The following is a 22,592-nucleotide window of genomic DNA, read 5'->3' as shown; positions in this document are numbered from 1 at the left end:
CAAGTTGTTTTGGGTTTTTTTTAGAGGAAAATGATGTCCCCAGAACAAGGTTTGAAGCTAGAGGGGTGGCAGGGTCCATCGAGTATAAAAAAAAGGAAAAAAATTATGAAAAAATAAGTCACAGCAATGCTGATTTTTCCGTGAAGCTCCAGAAATGTTTTGTGGACTACAAACTTTGGATGATTTTCCATCCACATGTGGGAGAAGACAGAAGATAATGAGTGAATTTTCATTTTTGGGAGAACTTATCCTTTAAATCTGGGTAAATATCCTTGTATTTGCACACTCTTATCAAGACATGATTTATTAACAAAAACAACAACAACAACAATAGTAGTAGTGATTATGATAATAATATCAATACAAATAATAATAATTTGACGGTCATTAATATTGTTTTTATTATTAGTGACATTATTATCAGAAGCAGCATGACAATAGAATGTAAATAGCCTCATAAAGATCTAAGTATGCTAAAATGAGCACCAACTAACAAAAAGCCTCACAGACCACACACTGGTATACAGTAGGAGGGTCCAGGAAGGACGCGCTCACATGCTCTCCAAGTTAAAAGAGAAGGTGAAAGGATCGATAATTAACATAAAATCAGTCATCAACACCGCTGAAGATCTCATCAGCTCCAGATGAGGTCTGTCTGCGGTCCCTCGTCTCGATCCTGCTCAGCCAGAGGTGTCACCTGTGCCCGGGAGGAGATGAAGAGCAGCCGAGGATCACCGGCGTCCCTGCCGCTGCTGCTGCTGCCGCTGCTGCAGCTGCTGACAGCGGTTTGTGTCGGCGGATACAAGCCTGTCGTCATCGTGCACGGCATCTTCGACGGACCCAAGCAGTTCGAAACGCTGTCTCTTTTCATAGACAAGGTAGGACATCTTAAAACAGGTGCAGCAAATGTCAAAAAGTTTCCTGAAGTCCTCCGTTCAGTGTTTAAATCAGTGATGGAAGAAGAGCACACACAGTCATTGGCATAAGTGAAAGTGTAAAACAGTGTGAAAATAAGGAAGTCAAACCCAGCCTGTCTGCAACATGTCATTAGAGTGAAAGTACAAAAGTGCTGGTGTCAAAATGTACTTGTGTTTACAGAATGTAATAATATTGCTGTATCATTCAAGATGTTCAGGGTCAATTTAAAGGAGCACTGTGTAGATTTAGAGAAGAAATTCAAACTCAGAATTAATATTTACATTATAAATGAGGTATCAATACAAACTTGGAAATATTTATTTTTCCATAACTGAATAAACAAGCTGTTCTCAGAGGTCCCCAGAACACTGTGTGAAGCTCGACAGGTGGCAGGGTCCGCCACATATAAACAAAGTAAATAGTATGAAACTGTGTTGTTCTTTAAGGTCAGTTTGTTAAATCAGTTTAATCATTTCTATACAATCATTACTGTACAACGAAATGACACATGTGGTCTGTTTATACTTATAAATCGATGACTGAATAATAATAGAAAAGACATAAAAACATAATATATACATATATAATGTGTTAGTTGATTGTGTTGTGTATTAATAATCTGAATCCTGTGATGGAATGTAACTTAGTACATTTATTCAGGTTCTTCCACTCGAATACATTTTGGAGGCAAATGTTGAACGTTTTATCTGATCTGGACAGAAACTATTAACTAAAGTTATCAATGTACGTAGTGAAGTAAAAATCTAAATAAAGTGGCCGTACTCATGTAGGCCTACAGTATAAGGAATCCAAAATGTATACGGCAGTACAAGTACAGTATGAGTAAGTGTATGAACTGAGTAATGTTAGTTTGGCCCGTGTGTGTTTGATGACTTTGTAAGCATTTTATGTTAAGAAAGTCTTTATAAACCTGCTCTTCATATTTTAATCACCAGTGAGGCAACATATTCATAAACTTGATGATTTGTGAAAACTTCCCATTTAACTCTGGAGGACGTTCAGGGTCGTTTCTGAAGGCCGGCAGGTTTCAAGTGAAGTGAAAACCTGGTAGCGACCTCCCGGTAACTGTTTCTGTTCCTCTGGAACTTTCTATTCCTCAGGATCAGTTCTGTTTTGAGAGGAACGTCTGACTGAGCTGGCTGACAACGCCTTCAGTCTGCTGGTATTTGATTTAATCACCGTGCTCCTGTTAATCTGCTCCCCCCCTCTGCCACTCAGTTCCCCTTTTTTTTTTCTTCTTTTTGAACCCCTCTCCCAGGTGCACCCGGGCACGGAGGTGACGACGATCGACCTGTACGACAACATGGCCAGTCTGAAGCCCCTGTGGAAGCAGGTCCAGGGCTTCAGGAAGGCCATCGACTCCATCATGAAGAACGCTCCTGATGGCGTCCATCTTCTTTGTTTTTCACAAGGTCCTCTCAGACACTCGGTTATACACTCTTAAACACTCACACACACACACACACGCCGACCACTTCCATTCATTAGCTGTGCAACAAAACATCTTTGAGCGTTTATCGAGGGCCAGCTTGGGATGCAACAGCAGACGGAACATATTCTTTTTTTTTTTTTGTTGAACTTTAATTAGTTTTCCAAAGAACATATACGGAAACAGCTTATTATACTGACATAAACTGACATATCCTAACAAACATCTCTACAAATGCAAAAAAAGATGCATTTTGAATTTCTCCTCATTTATAAAATGGGCTGGACAAAATAATCGAAACACCTGTTTGTGTAGTGCAGGACAGTTCAGCAACACCGCAGACTGCTCGGAAACGACTATAAAGTTCAATAAACTCCTTTCTGACATAGTTCAGATAGAATAATTAGCATTATAGCCTTCATGCAGGTGGGATTTATCACAAAAGTATTGTAGTAGGATGCTCTGGTTTCAGTTTCCCAATAAACTGGTGAGTTCGGGTGTGTGAGAGCTGTTCGTCTCTGAACCGTCACGTCACACATAAATGGGATGGCTTCGGTGAGTGAGAAGAGAAGAGAGGCATCAGTCAGTCTGTCAGAGGCCAACATGACTTCTCTCTGTCAGATTAGACTAATCTTTGACAAACGTTGACGATTTACGGTTTGGCTGCAAGGACAGAAGAGGTTGCACAGAGCGAGAGGGGACAGAGTGTCTGTTTGATGAAGGTCAGTTTAACAAAATAACCACCGTGAGCATGAAGGAGTGGACGCATACAGTGCATAAGAACAGCATATTGTCTTATCGGACTTTGACAAGGTCTCTCCTGCTTAATCTACAAACACACACACACACACACACACATCTCTCTATATATATCATTATACCACAGGCCTTCCACTTCCTCTTCCACACTAGTAGCACTGAGATAAGTCACTTTGTTTAAACCCAGCTGGCTCACAGCTTTACATTTCATTTTCATGTGTTGTGAGTGTATGAAAAAAAACATATTTGTGAACAGGATTGTCAATCTTTCAACAAATACCAATACTTTGTTACTGTACTTCGGTAGGTTTTCCAGGTATCTGTGCTTTACTTGAGCTTTTAGTTTTCTGACACCTTTTTGCTTTTCCTCCCTACATTTGAACACAAATATGTGTCATTTCTACCACTTACATTTCCAGTATCAGGCTTGTTGCTCTAATTTTAATGCATTTGAAGGGGTTAATGATGATTTCTTTTTTTTTTGCGTCCTTGCACAATGCCTTTCCAACATTACCACACACCTCAGACGTAGCAACACAAAACAACGTTCTGTCAGGACGCTTAACCAGCCCACAATGTCGGTACTTGACACCCTGGGAGTGAAACTCAACAATCGATGTTGAGCTTTGCACAGAAGTGGCCGGTGGAAATATCCCACAGAGGGATATGTTTTACTTTCATACCTTTTTAAAATGTTTTTTTTATCTGCTTGTGTAAAGACAGTGTGTACTTGGGTTGGACACACAGCTGTGATTAATTGTACCGTTTCAAAGTAAGCAACAATCAGCCGTAACCTTGTGATACTGAGCCGGCATTCACAGTGTCAGGACCCCAAAAACCAAAGCAGCTCATCTGAATTCAGCCTAGTGTCAAACATTTGCTGGTTGCAGCTTCTTAAATGTGAAGATTTGCTGTTTTTCTTCAGTAAATCAGAAGTCTTTGGGTTTTGGAGGTTGGTTGGACAAAAGAGGTGATTTGAAGACGTCAGCTTGGACTCTGACGAACCATGACGAATAAGTTTCACATCTTTTTTGACATGTTATTGACTGGATTCTAATCGATTACTCGTGAAATTAAAGTACAGATCAATCGATAAGGAAAATGAAGCTCTATTGCAAATTAGAAAAATGTTTGACGATAATAAACATGGCAGATGCTAGCTGGTGTTAGCATCTTGCTCAGAAGCCTCACAGCCGCAGTCGTTTAATATTGGAGGGGAAAAGTGGAAAAATACAATCCTCTGTCCAACTGAACGTGTGTCATCTCCTTCTTTCTTTCTAAGGTGGCCTAATCTGTCGAGCACTTGTCTCCATGATGCCAGACCACAACGTTCACACCTTGATCTCGCTGTCGTCACCGCTGGCTGGACAGTACGGAGGTCAGAGAGCTTCACCTCATGTTCGAACCATATCTAGATAACTTTGTCCTCCAGGTTGTTCGTAATACAGTGAATTTCTCACCATCATATCCCACAGACACAGACTACCTGCCGCGGGTATTTCCTAAATGCATAAAGAAGACAGTGTACCGTGTTTGCTACAACAGATTTGGACAGAAAGTGTCTATCTGCGACTACTGGAACGGTGAGAATGAGGAAGGAGTTCTGCAGGGATTTGAGAGAACCTGCACATCCTGCAAGAGATACACAACCAACATATATGTATGTTTTCCCTCCACAGACCCTCACCACAGGTCCAGCTACCTGAAAGGCAACGTCTTTCTGACATTGCTTAATGGCGACAGACCTCACAAAGACATGAAAGGTAATGAAATGAGTCCCCGTCACAGCCGTTCTGTGCCTTGTTAAAGTAAAAAGAAACAACAACAGATTTTTTCCTTTTCACCTCCTCAGCGTGGAGGGGAAACTTCCTGCGCATCAAGAAGCTCGTGCTGATTGGAGGACCCGACGATGGAGTCATCACACCGTGGCAGTCAAGGTTTCATTGTCCTCGATTACAACACACACTGTTTTAATGAGCCTGTGACAAAAAAAAACAACCTCTCTAGTTCCCCTTTTTACCAAACTTCTCTCTATAATATAGTATTCCCCGATTAAGCAACAGCCAAACGGACACACATTTATTGGTTACGGAAGTTGCGCCACAATCTTGACACCTAGAGACAGAAAGAGAACTATAGTGAACACATCCTCGACGTCCCTGAAATGAAAATCATGGCTGTAGGTTTGGTTTCAGAAGTGGAAGCAGTGTGGGAACCAAAAACAGAAAGAAAAACAAAAAACTTTAAATCTATGAAGGTTTTTTTTCCCCACACTTGTATATTTATATTAATCTCACACATAACTTTATCCAGATTTTCAAATAACTAGTAGACTAATAAAAAAAAGAAATCAAGTTTTCATTAACAGGGACCTGATTCTTTTAGAAGTGCCTCTGTCCTCTACTGTCGTGCCTTTAACTGCTGTTAAATTGTGTTTTTTAGGAGAATTCCATTGATTCCGAACATTAAACTTTTTTTTTTTTAATTGTAAAAACAAACAGAGGGGACATAAAAGTCTACTTACTCCCTGCAGCTTCTAAAGACTCATAATGGTGAACATATGATATCACACTAAAATGATGATGATGATGATATATGATATAAGATATGCATAACATTTTTATCAATATCTCTCTTCTGTCGTCTGGATGTTGGGAGCTAGACAGTTTGAGAGAGATTCCGTTCAGAGACATTTTGATAACTAAATGAAACGGATACCTTTAAAGTGAAACTCTCGCCAGAAAAAGGCTTTTTGTGAATGTGTATGAGTCAAACCTTTGTGTAAAAGCATAATTACGACTCAGATTTACCGTATTTTAGTGCAAGGGGCAAATTAGCGATAGCATCAAAATCACTATTTTTAAAGCACTAAGAAGGCTCGACACAACATGAAACTTTGCTCGTAGCATCACCGGGGGTCTCTACACATGAACACGAGCATTGAGAACATTGGGCCTCATTCATGAACCGTTCTTACGAACAAATTTGTTCTTAAGTCCCACTTACGAAGATTTTACGAAGATTGTGGCATTCACGAATTTTTTCTTATCTAGGATTTTTTCTTATAGGCAAGAACAAATCCTACGAACACTCAGGAGTACTCTAACACACATTTCAGTGCCGAAATGTTGGCATGGTTGTGTTTTCTTCTCTTGTGTAGTTCAATAAAATGCAATATTACAGTGATAATTCTGTCATATTTATTCATTTATTTATTTATTTCATATTTTTGGTAATTTACAAATAATTTAAATTCTAAAATAAATTAAATGTGCCAATGATTTAAGATAAATCAAGTAAATTGGAAACATGCCATCAGTTAGTAACCCCCCCACCCTATTTATACGTGGAATTTCTCCATCCAAGGCCCGCAAAACAATGGCATATATATTGCTCCTGCGGCTTTCATCAATGTAAGAACACAGCTGCAAACAATTCTGAGGCTTATGAACGAGTTGGGGAATCTGACGTAGGGTTTTCTTAAGGAGCCTCTTAAGAACAACTTAAGAAAGAATCTAAAAAGATTCTTAAATAGATATTGGTGAATGAGGCCCATTGTTTGTGTACACAGAGTTTACTAAAAAGAACGTTTTTCTAACAACTCACCTTAGCAGTAGCTTCTTCCGCGCCAAGTCGTCATGGCAGCCGAGAAGTATCGATCTCAGAATGCAGCGTAACTTTGAGGACAGTTAAGGTGGAACTCTAATGTCTTCCAGCAACAACTATCCACGCGATATCTCACGTGACGTTTTTCGGCTTTTGATTTTAGTATTTTTTCTTATATGAGGCTCCTTTTTCAACTTCAAGGTCAATATTGTTTTCGCTAACGACAAAACAACGAATTATCCTTGTAGTTATATGGAACTAAGCTTTAGGAGCGTTCCACCTTAACTGTCCTCCATGTGACATCGCATTCCGAGATCGATACTTCTCAGCTACCATGACAGTGGCTAGCAGAAGAAGCTACTGCTAAGGTGAGTTGTTCAAAAACGTTCTTTTTAGTAAACTCTGTGTACACAAACAATGTTCTCAACGCTCGTGTTCATGTGTAGAGACCCTGGTGAAACTACGAGCAAAGTTTCATGTTGTGTCAAGCCTTCTTAGTGTTTTAAAAATAGCGATTTTGATGCTATCGCTAATTTGCCCCTTGCACTCCCATTGAAAATGAGTTTGTCCCGAAAACGAAACTACGGTCAATCTTAAAAGTGCCTCTTTCATCGTAATTATGCTTTTACACGAAGGTTTGACTCATATACATTCACAAATAAAGCCTAGGTTGCATTTTGGCGAGAGTTTCACTTTAAAGTGTGGGGAGTAGTGACACGGCGCGCTACGTGTGTTGAGGGAACTGTTTCTGGTCAAAACAGCAGCAGAAGTTTCTCGATTCTCGTTACCTGGACTGACCGTTTCCTCTTTCGCACACAGCCACTTTGGATTCTATGACAGCAACGAAAACATTGTAGAGATGAGGAACCAGGAGGTGAGTCGCAAACCAACATGTAATATTTCCTTTCAACTCTGCCAAACTGTGTCACATAAATGGTATCACTTTAATGTAAAATCGAAACACTTCCTTAATATGACCTCAGGCCGTGTTTTAAAATTGATTTCTCTCTTCTCCTATTCTGTAATAACCCGGCCTTCTCTTCCTCTCTCCCACTTAAGTTTTACAAGAACGACACGTTTGGGCTGAAGACGCTGGATGCTCGCGGGGACGTTACGATGTGCGTTCACTCCGGAGTGAAGCACGTTCAGTGGCACTCCAACTTCACAGTTTTCGTGAGCTGCATAGAGAAGTGGCTCACATGAAACCAACTGGCCCCTCAGTGTGAGGGATGTTAACGCAGAGCGCTGTTCAGCTGATGAACTAATCAAACTGATCAAAACTAAACTAATCTGATCCAGACAGACGCTGTTGTGTTTGGAAATACTGTAGAAATTGCTCATGCTTGTGCAAAAACTGTCCAGATGAATGATATTTTATTAAAAAAAGGTGAAACAAAAAAGCAGTTACCTGTGATTTTTTTATCCCAACATTCATGGTCCTTTAGAAAATGACTTTAAAGGAGAACTTCGGTCGATTTAAACATGCAGCTTCATTGCTCAAGCTACCCTTGACTTGCCAGTACCGAAGACGCGAACACATTTGGTCCAACCATTACAGAGCTCCGTGAACGGAGACTTAGCATTGACAGCTAACAGCATGGGGTCAGAACTTTACACTGGGTTTTAAGCGTCTTAACATGCTCCACATCTCACACCAAAAGTTATGCAACAACAGCAGACACCTTAGCACACAGCACTGTAGCGTGTATGACTCAAAATGAATAAAAAAGTAGTTAAAACAGTGTGTTTGTGCAAGGTACAAGGTACAGGCTACTTACCTGTTTGTTGACATCCGGGTCTTCCGGTAGCTAGACCAAACTAGTCAATCCGTCGAGCGTGCACTTACTCCCTCACTGGCGGAGACGGAAACGTAATCCAGCATTTTCGTGTTTCTGTTCATAATGTACATGTCCATGTTACAGCCTGTCATGAGCCATGAGCCTTACAACAGCCTGTTAAGTCTGTTAAGTGTACACTCGATGGATACGCTAGTTTGGTCTAGCTACCGGAAGCACACGGATGTCAACAAACAGGTAAGTAGCTGCTTGCACAAACACACTGTTTTAACTACTTTTTTATTCAGTTTGAGTCATACAGGCTACAGTGCTGTGTGCTAAGGTGTCTGCTGATGTTGCATAACTTTTGGTGTGAGATGTGGAGCATGTTAAGATGCTTAAAACACAGTGTAAAGTTCTGACCCCATGCTGTTAGCTGTCAATGCTAAGTCTCCGTTCACGGAGCTCTGTAATGGCTGGACCAAATGTGTTCGCGTCTTCGGTACTGGCAAGTCAAGGGTAGCTTGAGCAATGAAGCTGCATGTTTAAATCGACCGAAGTTCTCCTTTAATAGCTACTGTGATCACATAACTTTGCCTCAAGTGCCACCATGACTGTGACATTTGGGGTTTTCAGGGCAATGTTTCAATAACCCAACATTATTGAATAGATTTTTATAACATTTCATAAAAAGATCAGATCTATGATGCATTTTGTGTGCAGACTTTATGGATAACAGTGTTACAGTAGTCATCATCTGTGTGTTCTCGCTTTCTCCTGAACCAAAAAAGGCTTCAATATACAACCAAACTATGTGTGGTCGTGCATCTTTAGTGGTTTTTATATTCCCTTTCAAGAAACATCTTTAAATAGTCCTCACCCAGACATAGTGAGTCATGCATAATGGCGAGACATGAGCAAAAGCAAATCAATCGCTGCCCTCTAGTGGAGGTTTGTGGTACTTTGGAGACTTGTAAAGAGTGAATTTATGCTGCATCACAGAGCAATGAAAACTGCTTTCTCCTGCACTGTTTGGGGTGCTCTTCTGACACAAATGCAACATGATGGTGAGTTTCAACCCACAGAGAGCCGAGCAGGTTAGTTTAATGTGACATTTATATTCTGCAGTATCTAATTTGGTGTAAAATGATCTTTTGAGAGTGTCTGAAATGGTGTGTTTTGGGTAAACATCAATCTCACAGTTGTTGTTTGTATGTTAGTTTACATTTATTTGGGAGAAGTCATTTATATTCTAATTTTCACTTATTATCAGTCATTTTAATCTCATATACAAACTGAACGTTTTTAATGATTTATAGTTATTCTCTGTCCCATGTCATTGATGAGATGTTTGTGCTGCTTATCCTGATGATAATCTGTGTAGATAGTGTTCACTCAGCCCCTCACTGCAGAGTACATATGTTGACACTTTTGCCCTTTACACATGATTACATCAAAGCAGCAAAGGGGGCGTGATCAATCAATTAAACCTATTGATTTTCCTTAATCAACTGATTCATAGGGGGCGAGTTGTGGATTCTGAGCTAAGAGAAAAGAGGGGAGTTCATTTTGTTTGAAAATACAGAAAAAAAATTCCAAAATTCATATTTCATTCTGCAGGACAAAGCCAAAAGCCTCCTCTTGAGGGCGTAGAGGAGCTGCAGGGGGAAGCAAACATACTGTGAATTCAGTCAAATCTCAACACAGGCATGAAACTCATCATTTATGTAAGTCAGCGTGACTTAAAATTCCAAGGTATGTTATTATTTATTATGTCCATTGTGATGACACGTCCATAAATTCACTTAGAAATCATATGCAAAAGATGCCTCAGAACTTGCCTGGCAAACATCATATTTTTAAGTTCTATTCAGTATCAAAGTAATCCGGTTATGTTTATCCGGAAATGTATCGATTATGTGCAAACAGGAACAGCTAATGTCTAATTCGGCATACTTTTAATGGTGCCAGTGTGTCAAAATGTGGACAAATTTGGGCTTAACAGAATAATACCATTCCCAAAGTTCTAAATCACAGACCGGTTTACCTGTTAAATATTAACACAGACATGAAACTCAAAATTGACATAATTCAGCGGGACCTAAAAATATTATTCATAACGTCCATTTTGAATACACGTCCATAAATTCACTTAGAAATGGAATAGACATGCCGCTTCAGAACCTGCCTGAGAATTATCACAATTTTAAGTTATATTCAGTATCAAAGTAATCCAATGATAGTTACATGTATTTTAATGGGTTTAATGTAAAAAGGATCAACTAATAACTAATTCGGCATACTTTTAATGGTGCCAATGTGGACAAATGTATGCTTAAAAAGAGAATACCAGTAACAAAATGGCAAATCACAGACTGACAGAAACACCTTTTGTACTCAGAAGCTGTTATAAATATAGTAGTGTGCAGTGAGGTGTGTGATAATGATAGGCCCTCCTCCTATTGTGGATGAACAGCGTAATAGTTCAATTAAAGCCTCTGAGCCAGCGTCAGCAGACCTCCCCTCTTCTTCCTCCTCTCCCTCCTCTTCTTCCTCCTCTTCCTCCTCCTCGCGCTGCTCCAAACAGGTATGACTGATGACGTCGGCACCCACCTCTCTTGCGCTGCTCCGGTGTGCTGTGACGCGGCTCCAGGATCAGTTCCCGGCGGAGATTTTTCGCTGTAGGAAACGTGTCCACCGTCCACTTTACATTCCCTGCTTCGCTTCAGCTCTCTGAGACGACGATGAAGATTCCTCGCTCGCTTGTCGGACTTTAACTTTTGACCGCGGACTCACACGTAAGACTGCGCTTTCAAAAAATACTTCATATGAGAGCTAGTTGTGTGTTTGTGAAGCCTTTTGTTGAAGCCGAACTGAGCTGAACTATGCTCCTGATATCCCCGCCTGCATGTCGAAACCCTGGAGCTCCTCTTTCACGGGCTGACGTTACTTTCACATTGAATCGCTGCACCTCAGTCGCTCAAAATAGATCCAGACAGACGATACTGCGACTGTTTTCCACTGGGTGATGAAGCGTTTCTCTTTTTAGGAAGCTGTGTGTGATTACTCCCCTTGAATTGTTGATCCAAAGGTCGTTAACGTCATGCATCATGTTTATGGTTTTGTTTTGTTTTGTTTTTTAATTCTCGGTTTCCGTGTGCAGAAAAACATGTTTTCACGTTAAAATCATGTTTCAAAATGCTGTTATTCTGTTTCATCTGGGGGGGAATGAGTCGAGGGATCATCTGCAGACATCCTGTGAGGGGCGACATGTTCGTGGAGAGACTGAGTGTGGAAGAGAAAGTTTCATTCATCGACAGTCTGACTGGGTTTACTGTCAGCGTGGCTCAAGGTCGACGTGTCCCGCCCTGTACTGTAACAACCCAGCAGCTGTGAGCTGTAATAAACCGGCCAAAACATCCGTGCAGAGGAGAGATAACACGACCTCCTGTGTGAAAAGCACCAGGGAGACAGTGAATATGTCAAACTGGTTGGATTAGATGGATCAGATAAACTTCCACTGACCTGTTGTGATGTGAAGAGAGCTGGAAAATGAAGTCAGCATCAACTCAAAGCAATATTCAAAAACACACTTGACAGCTGTTGGGTCAAGGCCAGGTTCGCTTTAATGACTTTCTCTTCCGTCTTTCATGGATACTGACAATAAAGCTGGTTCCCAACCAGTGGTTCTCAGGGTCAGGAGCTATGGAAGCCCATTACTGCCAGAAAAAAAAACAAGTTGATTAAAAAAAATATTCCCATCCCCCAAATTCTGAGATATAAAAGTCATAATTATGAGATTAAGTTATAATTATGTGACTTTAAGACATTGAAATTCTAAATTACGAAATGGAAAGTCAAAATAATGAGCTCCAAAATCCAATTTATGAGACAAGTCATAAGAAAATAAAGATTATGAGATATACAGCCAAAAGTATGAAATGTTAAATCCAATTTATGAGGTAAAATTCATGATTACTTGATAAAAAGTCTAAATTATTAGATCAAAAATCAAAATTATGAGATCAAAGTGGTAATTATGAGATTAGAAATCAAAATTATGAGATTAAAAAAATCACGATTATGAGATTTAGTTAGAATTATGTGACTTTATGACATTGAAATTCTAAATTATGAAATGGAAAGTCAAATGAGCTGAGCTGAGAAAATAAAGATTATGAGATACATGGTCAATTATTATGAAATGTTAAATCCAATTTATGAGGTAAAAAAATCAAAATTTTTACATAACAAGTCAGAATAATTAGATAAAAATCAAAATTATGAAAAACAAAATCCAATTAATAAGATAATGCATAATAGCGAGATAAAAAGTAAAGATTATGACATATGAGGTCAAAAGTATGAATAGTTAAATCCAACTCATGAGATGAAAGTCATGATTACGTAATTAAAGTGTAAGAGTAAAAAGTCAAAACAATTAGATTTAAAAGTCAAAATTGATCTGCTTTTTTACAAAACTGATTCCATTCCACAATAAAATGACATCCAACATTTAAGACTATATACAGTCCCATATCTCGACAACAACATATTGACATATTGTGCAGCCCTGTTCATGTTTATGTGACAATTGCAGTTCTTTATCTAAGAACCTTGTGTTTGGATAGAAAAGATTCTGAATACTAAATCTGATCTTGAATAGACTCCCTCCTCTGTTGGGAACCACTGCTGTAAATACATCCCTGTTCTTTCTTTTAATCCACAGAGAATTTCAAACATCTATCGGACAACAAGGGCGACATCAGCAGCCCTCTGTCCACGATGTCCTCCAGAGGTAAAAATGACTTGTGCCGAATATGTGGCGGGACTCTCCTGGGAAACCAAAGGCGGTGGCTGTTTGGGGGCCAGAATAAGAAGACTGGTCAGACCCCGACAGAGTCCCTGAGAGGAGGAAGCCTGTCTCGGTCCTCGCAGAGCAGCCCCTGGGGTGAGTCTGGAGCAAAAGGAAATTAAAGAAAGGTGTAAAGGCGTGTGAAGTAAACTTGTCTTTTCTTTACAGGCAGTACATTATCTCTGGGTTCCTCGGTGTCTCTCTCCAAGTCCCAGCTGTCCCTGAGCTCCCCGTCCAAAGGAATGGATCTGCTCTCTGTGCTGACTCACATACTGGGGCAGTCTGTACCCCGGGGCAATGAGCGAGGGGAGTTTGTGTGCGGCAAATGCGTGTGCGTGCTCGAGCGGGTATTCAAGTACGACTCGGTGATAGCCAGGGTGAGGGTCCTTTCATCCGAGAGGCTGCAGAAGCTGATGCAGGAGAGGGACAAGATCAGACAGTGGGTGCACCAAAGCTACTGCCAGAGACACCCACAGGACTTCCAGAGCCGGGGCAGCACCAGCGAGGAGGATGGAGAGCTAGAGAAGGAGGGCTACAGGGAGATGCTCAAGGAGAATATGGCGCTCTCAGAATACGAGTGCTGGTCCGAGAAGTGGGACACATGTCCGTATTTTATAAGGACAGGAAAAAGATGCCGAAAGGGCAAAGGATGTGAAGGCTGCGATTCGTTACGGGTGTCCGATTCGGATTATGAGTCTGTTTGCGGGGTTCCTCGCCATCTGCCTTTTCAACCCTTCTCCCCGTTGTCACGGGACAAATCCCGGAGCATGCCCCTCCACTGGCACAAGGTGCCATCCATGAACTCCAGCCCATCTTCGCTGGCGGGGTCCTGTCTTTCCTTACATGCATCTTCACGCACTGAGTCCATTCAGTCACTGGACTCTCTTGATGGCAACGACCCGTTTGACTCACCAGGCGGTCAGACAGCCAACGTTGTGCTGAAGGAGCTGAGAAGTATTGAAGGAAAACTGCTCAGTTCGCCATCAGGGAGTAGAATCCCAATCTTGGGCAGGAAGGAAGGCAGGTACTCTGGAAAAGGTGGCGAGACGAGGTCACCCTCCGTGAACAGGGTGCTAGACTTTGTGGAGGTGAGGAACGGAGGGGATGAAATGGATGAAGAGGACGGGGACGTGCTAACAGAGCTGAGGGACGAGTTCATGCCTCTTCATCGAGAGGTGAGTATTTTCATTCTTGTCTGAGCATCCCAGGTGAAGTGAATAACACTGATCATCCTGATATGATGTAGTTCTCCTCTGGGAAATCTTGGGTCCTGGCTTTCATGTGGATGTCACTTTGTCATATGAACAACACTTCCTGATGGCAGTGGCAAGGACAGCAGGGGGGGACATGACAAAGAACTCAAACGATCCCAGTCCGATCAAGCATCCTTCCTCAGGACATACTTGATCCATGGAGGCCCAAGCAACAGATCAGGCATGGCTGTAACCCATCGAGAGGTGCGGCCTCCATGGTTCGGACATGGTCATGCATGTCTCATGGATGCTAGATCTGAGTGGTATCTGGGGAATTCAGAGGCCGGAGCTCTTTTCCTTGGGCACATTGTCCTGCTGGGAGAGGCCACTGTCATCGAGGGTGTAGTTGGTCTACAACATTGTTTGAGTGGGTGGTGTGTTGAAAGTAGCCTCCGTATAAACACCAGGGCAGAACATTGCATTGTAAGGAAATTATCAATGTTATTCACCTCACCTGTCAGTGGATCCAATGTTGTGGCTGATGGGTGTATGTACTGTATGAATGTTATAACTCTGACTACATGCCGTGTGCTAGTAAATATTGACACAGTGTGCTGCAAGAGGTAATCCAGGAGCAATTTATTTCAGTCAGTCCCAGCAAGATTAAACCAACACGTTTAACTTGTGTTTCTACTCCAGTTTACTCACAGGGCTTTGCAGTAGATGCAAAATACATCATTGTGATATGAAACTATATACCGTGTGAGATTTATGATGCCATTATATTATGCTATGGCATAGGTGTTGGCGTTTCTTGATTTTAAATGCTGTAATACAGTAAATTAATCTAAATTTTATGAATTTACCAGACTGTTTTACTTTGTTTTGCATCATTATATTCACAATACTGTTGGTTATTAATCATAAATCTCTTGTTTTAATGATTTGTGAAAGTACCAATAGTCCTGTAATATTATCACAAGATCAGTATTGAGGTATTTGGTCAAAAACATAACAACTTTGAGCTTAATCATTGCATTTATTAACCGCATTTGAGGAGATTCCAAAATATCGAGATTGGCATTAACGCGATGAACGATATCTAACGATACGGCCATACCGCTCCACCCCTGTTTACTGTGAAATAATTTGTTATTTCAGAGCACAACTGGTAAGGTTCACCACGCTTACAGGCAGCTGCGAGGCCAGCTGGACCAAGCTGTGTCCCGCATCAGGACCATGGAGGCCGAGCTGAAACACGGGAAGAGCAAACCAACTGAAGTCAACGGATCTGAAGACTGGGCCCCTGTAAGTATTCACTCCGTTTTCGCTCTACTCCCATTCAAGGCCTTCAGTTATATGTGAAAAGAGTTGTTGGCATTTTGTTCTGTATGGCTTCCTTAGCTTAGCTTAGCTTAGCTTATCTTATAAATACTGGAAACGGGGGCGAGGGGAGAGCTACCCTGACTTGTTCATAGTGAAAATTAAGAGATGCCTTCTGGAGAGATTTCCAACATTACAGCCTTTTCAGTACAAAATTTCCTCTGCGGGTACAGTCCCCTCACCACATCATAACACAGAAACACTTTCCAAGGAAACCGAAGGAAACAAAAAAGGATATTAAGTCCAAAAAGAACAACTTTGGATTCTTCCCACTTGATTTCTCTCACAAGGGAGTCAAACGGTGGACTTGTCTCCTCCGAGCACTAACAACTAGAACCATGTTAAGAAGGGATCTTATTGTTTATATAGGATATATTTTGTGGAGTTGTCCGCTCGCATTTTCTCAGATGTCTCCAATGTTTAAACCCAGAGAAACCTGTCACTTTTAATCAAGATAACGCTGCATTTCGCAACAACTTCTGGAGAACACATCGGGTCTTACGTCAGAGTCAGAGATTTTTATCAGTAATGGCGGTTGTTTGGATTAAAAGAATGAGACATAACCCGTCATGTTCGTGAGTCGGCTTTAGAGGTGCTGAAAGCCAGAAACTTTTTTCTGTTTTGTTTTGTGCTTTTAGATAAAAACCAAGGTAGTTGCTATGCTAAACTAGGCTAGCCGGCTGCTAGCTGTAGCTTCATATTGAATAAAAAGATAACTTAAATTCCTATCTGACTCGGCAAGAAAGCAAACAAATGTGTTGCCCAGAATGTTTACTGCTGTTTTTAAAAAGATTAACAAGGTCAGAGGCATACATAATTGTTAAAATTGATTATATTAATTCTCACATTAATAGTTTGTAAACATATTAAAATATACAAAATGTCATATCAATAAAAATCTAATCGAAAACTGTATAAACTCAGTAATAATCTAACAATAAAATAAGTGGAGATTGAATTGAGATGTTGGTGAGGCTGCGTTGTAACACATTACTTGTAATTGTTACTTTTACCAGCGGTCACAAGACATAATGGCTCCGGACCTTTTTTAAGACGAGCAAAACTGGTTTATTACCAAAGCACAACATTGCACATCAGCTCCAAACGGCTCCATAAACCGCTGTGTGAGTGTTGACCGAGCACAAATATAACATTGTGAAAGGAATGGAGGGTGGATGCACGGTGTTTTGTGCCTGTTGAAGGGTGTGTCTGCGTTTCCTCATTTACAGGTGCAGATAAAGACACACGCACACACGCGGCCTTTCTCTGGAATCTTCCCCGACCGGCAGAGTTTGCCCCGGGCTCAGCAGTCTTATGATAGAGGATATCATTAAAAAGGCCTCTTGGCTGCTTCACATGACTTGATCTCTATCAGGATGTGCAGCTCTGTGTTCTCATGAGGATTTGAATATTAGTAAGAATCAGTGTGGAGTGCCAGAAGGCCTAAACCGTAGCAGCAGTCAGTACGTGTACGAACAAATCTTTATCAGTGAATCTCCCATGTGTCACTGAGTGAATCAGTACTTCACAGTACGTCACTTCCTCGGGTAAAAGGCAGCGAAAGCCACTGAAACAGTCAGAATCTAAGAACTCATTAATGTCATTAATAACAGGCAGATGTGCGGGGTAACAAATAAATCCAACGATGTACATTTGCTTATCTACAGTATTAAATTCAACTGTTATTAAAAATATATGATTCAAGTGGCGGCTGAAAGGTTACAGAAGCCAGCCTGTGATCGGAGGGTCGATGGATCAATTCCCCAGAGCAGCAGACTCAATCTTTCTCATTGCCTTCCCTGAAGTGCCCTTGAGCAAAGCAAAGCAGAACTCAAACTGTTCCAGTGAAGCTGTCAGATTGTGGTTGCATTGGGCAGCTTCCAGGTTTGAGTGTGATCGACCTGATTGGAATTCATGTCAAGTTTCTCATCTGTCAGGACCTAATTTTTCGTGAAATCAAAATAAAAACATTTGTTCAGTCTTCTGTTTTCGTTCCTTTTAGGGTCATTCTAATTCATATTCATAATTGTGCTGGGAAAATCTCTCACTGTTGCTTGTGTAAGCCTGCTAGTTCAGTTTAGTTAGTTAATTTCTGAAAATATGCTGTGTTGGATCTTTAAATTTGCAGTAATCGGGCCTTAAAAGCCATTGAAAAGCCCTAGAAGCTGATGTTTAAAGGCTCATTTATGCTCAACGTTGGATACGCAGGTGGATAAGGATGGAGCCTTCTGTCCATACTCGGCGTTGATTTTGTCTGTATTTCTGCACGTTTTGTGAAAGCTAACGTATACGCACCAACGCTGTGGTACCTCTGGTAGTCGGCGAGCGACAGTGAAGCAGTGTATCCAGTAGTTCAAGCAAGACACAACCACAGGGTCATTTTTTCACCGAATCTCGCTTTAGGGCTAGAGTGCGGTGGGGTATATTTCACTCAGCCTTACCCAAGAATCAGTAAATCAGCACAACAGTTTCATCTACTGCTCCGACTTTAAAAAGAAAACCATTGTCATTTATTTTCCTCTTTTCCTCCAGCTGGTGCAGAAGGAAGGCGGCGGTTCCCTGCTGCAGAGCCTCGGTCACTCCCTCCACAGCCGGGAGCGTCTGATCCAGGTGGGTGAGGTGATGAGGGGAGACAGGACTCGGTCATGCACACGGCAGTCGGATCTTCTGGCTCAAAGCTCACTGGAATGTTGTTTGTCTTTGAAGTCACTGTACGCCCTTAAAGTGGCAGTGCCAGAGCTGCTGCGTTCGCTTTGTGTGTTCAGCACATTGTACCAGTGACACTGAAGTATGTTTTCTTAAGCTTTGAGCTGGACTGTTCTTATTTTTAGCTGCTGGTTATGTTAATGATTAACAGCAGGAATTTAACTGGACTGTTGCACTCTCTAGTTACTCTGGATGAACGTGATTGTGATGTGGCTAAAGCAAACACGACTGTCCTTATCGTGACACCTCCAGTCCAAACGTAACAAAAACAAGTATGACTGGTTAATAAAGCTTTACAAATGTTAGAGATGGATTCTGTTACCTTAGTTGAGCCCAGCTAGCTGTTTCCCCCTGCTTCCAGTCTTTATGCTAAGCTAAGCTAATCAGCTGCTGCTCATCTAACTTTTGCAGAGAAAGCCATAGAGCATATTTCCCAAAATGTCAAACTATTCCTTTAACGTATGTAAGTAGTCCAGGCGTTCCACTGTAAGCGCACATTAAAGATCAGCTGTTTATATGCACACAGTACACTGAGTTTGATAGACCGTGAATGGCACGATAAAAGGAATATCATGTTCCTAACAGTTCTTGAACTCAACAACTCTCCGTCTCTGAGCTCTCAGAGTGCATCTTGTGGTTTCAAAACAGATTTCAGCAGGTTCGAACAGATTTTAGTTTCAGGGTGAGTTGATAGGTAATTAATGTGGCTACCTGTTTGATGGATCTGTAGTTTATGACGCCGCTGTCAGATGTTTGCATGGGTTCTCATTTGCATTTATATGAGCTTGGCTCAGGCGTATCCAGTATATGAACGCTTGCCTCTGGTTATCATGGCCCTGTGTGCTGTTTCATGCTTGAAATGGCTTCATAAACTCAAACCTCAGCACTTAAAAGAGCCTTAAATCTTTAAACTCGAGTAAAGAAAAGTTCAAATGTTTTTTTTCCCAGTCAGCTGTTCGACGGGTGTGTTTCTAATTTCGTACTGAGCTGAAAGATATTTCCTCTCTTCCAGGACTGCATGGGTCTGATCAGAAGACTGTGTGTGGAGGAGGCAGCAGGGACTGAGCTGAGCAACAAGCTGACTGAGAGTCTGAAGGAAATTCTCTCTGAAAACAAGGTTAGAGCCAACACCATCCCGGCCATTGACATCAAGCGCTGCATGCTGGATCTGCTTGTGATGACACAAATGACCCACTCGCTGAAGCATAGCAGTTAGCGGCACGAGCAGAAAGACTTTTGCTGATAGTCATCAGACTCGATCCTCCTGTCCCGGAAGGCTTTTGTGTGAGCTGTGCAGGTCTTGTGATGGGTATTTTTTCTACCTCATGCCTGCGGGAAGTTTTACCAGTGTAACAGTTGCATGTCAGCAATTTCCCCTGTGAAACATTACTGCTGGAACTAGACTTGGGTTAAAGGAGCAGTTCACACAAAATGCATAGTCGGTCATTACTCACCTCCATGCTGGGTGAAAGTCGGGCGAAAACATTTCTGGTGCTACACAGCAGAACAGAGTTGCAGCGTTCTCTGACACAACTGAAGTAGATGGGGAATTGAAATTGCAGAATATTGTTATGTCACAGTGGATTCGACCTCTGACCTTTCTGTAGGCTGCCCTGGAGACTTTGAGGTCTGAAAGGACAGAGAAAGAGAAGAGCATGGAGAAAGAGATCGAGGCACTGAGGAAGGCTGGAAGAGACAGAGAGAGAGACCTCGACACACTCAACACGGTGCTGCAGTGTAACCAGGATATTATCAACGTAAGAGAACACACACACACACATACACACACACACACACACACAGACTGTGGAAGCCAGGGGTGTAACTGCATGCTTTGTGGCTTAAAACATGGTTACATCATGCTCAGTTCCCTCTCTATACTTTGGAAGTTTTATGTCTACAGACCTGCTTGTTGCTCTTGTTCCAGGACCTGCGAGTGTCCCTGGGGGAGAAGGATCGACTGCTGATGGAGGTGGAGAAAGAGAGGGAGGTGTGGAGACACAGGGACAGGGCCCTCACCACGGTCCTGCAGGAGAAGGAGGCCCTGATCCACTTCCTCAAAGCGGAGCTGGAGAGATGTCAGAAAGAAACGCAGGTAACACTCCCACGCTCGCACTTCTACAATTTCAGTTCCTCACTACAATCTCTCTCAACACTATCTTTTCACTGCCCAGCTGCAGTAACCCACATGAGAGGAGAGGAGAGCAGAGGGGCCCCGGGGGGGTAGAAATGTTGGCCAGCTTATGAGTCACCTTCAATTGTTAACATCAGCCACAACTATGAGCTTAACAAGCAGTGTAGCAAACACTCATGGTCTCCAGAGGATTAATGCACGTGACTTTGGTGATCCCTTGACTTTCCTTGTCGCACCAAAAGCGAGTCAAATAAGTAATTTTCTCCATTGCACTTCGGTTTATGACTAAAGGGGCTCTGTGGAACGTTTGTATTGTGCCAGAAGCCGTTGGTTAGTTTATGTTAGCGGACTCCATTTCTAAGCTAATGTTGGCTAATGTCGCTCTCTGTTAGCGGAGCGGAGAGAGGCACTGATACAAGGCAGTCGAGAACATGCATAAATTCACATCTGTCGCAGAAAATAGAAAATAAATCTGCAGCCCAACGGCATTAAACAACTTAAAGAAATCATGCACAGGCGTGTACAGGCAAACACGAGAGACTGGGATGGTCTAATTTTTTACGTCACCTTATAGTCGGCTCACATATGGCCAATAAAAAAGTATATAATACATCCGTGTGTGTGTTCAAGCCATAAAGCAGTGGTGTGACTCAGTACAGCGTTCATCAGTGTATCACAATCTATCAGTAACATGACATGAACACTACTTTAACAGTGTGTTCAAGTAGCATGAACATGAACAATTACTGGATGTCCTGTTTTAGGTTGATGATCAGAATATTGTAGTGGCCTTTCTTTTATATTTTATAGGGTTTTGAGTCCTTTCAGTAAGATTTTCACAATTGTTGATGAAAGTGTCTACCATTTTAGACAATATGTTTTACTGACGAGAGGAAATTACGATTGCGTGATTTTATAAGAGTAACATGAAACTAAAGACTTGAAAACTGTACGTCTTTAATCTCAATCATGACTCTTACAAGTTTAGCTGTTCTATTTTATCATCTTGTCTCGGTCACAAACTGTACACCAACCGAAAAGAGTTCATGTTTATGCTAAACTAATGAGCCTAAATTCATTCTCATTTTAAATTCAAATCATGAAATAAATTGGTCTGTAATATGACTGTCCTACAGATGGGTGAATTATAAGCACGCTGTTGCAGATTTCTGATGTTCTGTGATATAATGTTGAGGGGCTAGCTGCTGTTCTGTATTTTATCTAAAGACGCAGGAGAAATAAAGAATATTTCATTTAATCTTGTCCACCTTTTAAAAGTAAGTTGCAGAACTTTCTCTCACTGCATTGTTGAATGAGGAACTTGTTCTGCAGTCTGTCTTCAGGCCTCGGATGAGGTTGTTCAGTAAATATTGACTTCAGTGACCACAGGGAAACTTTGACTCACAACATGTCATTTTCCTCCAGGCTCTCTCTGACTCTCTGATTGGTCAGGAGTTGGCTGGGGGCGGGGCTCAGCAGACAGCCCTGTTGGAGGAAAGAGAGGGAATCAGCACCACCTTGTGTGAAGAGGTCACCAAACTCACCACAGCTCTGCAGGAATACCAGGACATGGTGCAGGTGAGATGTCAGCATGAGGAGAGGATTTGAAAGTTTTTATACATGAAAGAGAAAACTGGGAAACAAGAAGCCTGCCTGAGTTCAGACTAGCTTTTCCAGTTTTTACCTGCTAACTCTTGATTTAAAATAGGGTTTAAAGTTGAATTTCATTGCTGTGGAACTAAAAGTCGGTTCATTTGGCCAGTCGATTTGATCCACAGAAAAGTTACGTTTTTCGGACATTTTTCTAGAAATG

General features: G+C 41.6%; 2 protein-coding genes and 1 long non-coding RNA gene across 9 annotated transcripts in view; 2 read left to right on the top strand and 1 right to left on the bottom strand.

Annotated features, from left to right (window-relative positions):
• The first annotated feature begins 495 nt into the window (after nt 1-495).
• Nucleotides 496-8,149, top strand: LOC115566741 (lysosomal thioesterase PPT2-A-like). Its single transcript, XM_030392702.1, has 8 exons — nt 496-878; nt 2,198-2,351; nt 4,410-4,505; nt 4,603-4,710; nt 4,807-4,890; nt 4,980-5,064; nt 7,553-7,607; nt 7,793-8,149. The coding sequence occupies exons 1-8, from the start codon at nt 645-647 to the stop codon at nt 7,934-7,936; spliced, it is 960 nt and encodes a 319-aa protein (XP_030248562.1). The 5' UTR covers nt 496-644; the 3' UTR covers nt 7,937-8,149.
• A 2,927-nt stretch (nt 8,150-11,076) lies between these two features.
• LOC115567583 (uncharacterized) overlaps nt 11,077-22,592 on the top strand; it is a 13,442-nt gene continuing 1,926 nt past the window's right edge. Inside the window, exons 1-9 of the mRNA XM_030394308.1 lie at nt 11,077-11,306; nt 13,238-13,459; nt 13,532-14,538; nt 15,718-15,864; nt 18,472-18,549; nt 19,658-19,762; nt 20,253-20,402; nt 20,573-20,740; nt 22,205-22,357. Coding sequence (XP_030250168.1) covers nt 13,294-13,459; nt 13,532-14,538; nt 15,718-15,864; nt 18,472-18,549; nt 19,658-19,762; nt 20,253-20,402; nt 20,573-20,740; nt 22,205-22,357 — 1,974 coding nt within the window. The 5' untranslated portion in view covers nt 11,077-11,306; nt 13,238-13,293. The remainder of the gene's footprint in view (nt 11,307-13,237; nt 13,460-13,531; nt 14,539-15,717; nt 15,865-18,471; nt 18,550-19,657; nt 19,763-20,252; nt 20,403-20,572; nt 20,741-22,204; nt 22,358-22,592) is intronic.
• Nucleotides 18,415-22,592, bottom strand: part of LOC115567588 (uncharacterized) — a 17,439-nt gene continuing 13,261 nt past the window's right edge. For all 7 annotated transcript variants that reach the window (XR_003981224.1, XR_003981223.1, XR_003981222.1 and 4 more), the window contains 3 exons: nt 22,185-22,264; nt 20,551-20,713; nt 18,415-20,274 (listed from right to left, as the gene is read on the bottom strand). This is a non-coding gene — a long non-coding RNA (uncharacterized LOC115567588). The remainder of the gene's footprint in view (nt 20,275-20,550; nt 20,714-22,184; nt 22,265-22,592) is intronic.

This window comes from Sparus aurata, chromosome 17 (assembly GCF_900880675.1).
Source record: "Sparus aurata chromosome 17, fSpaAur1.1, whole genome shotgun sequence".
Taxonomy (NCBI): Eukaryota; Metazoa; Chordata; class Actinopteri; order Spariformes; family Sparidae; genus Sparus; species Sparus aurata.
The sequence above is the reverse complement of the archived record's forward strand: the minus strand, read 5'-3'. Positions and strand labels throughout refer to the sequence as shown.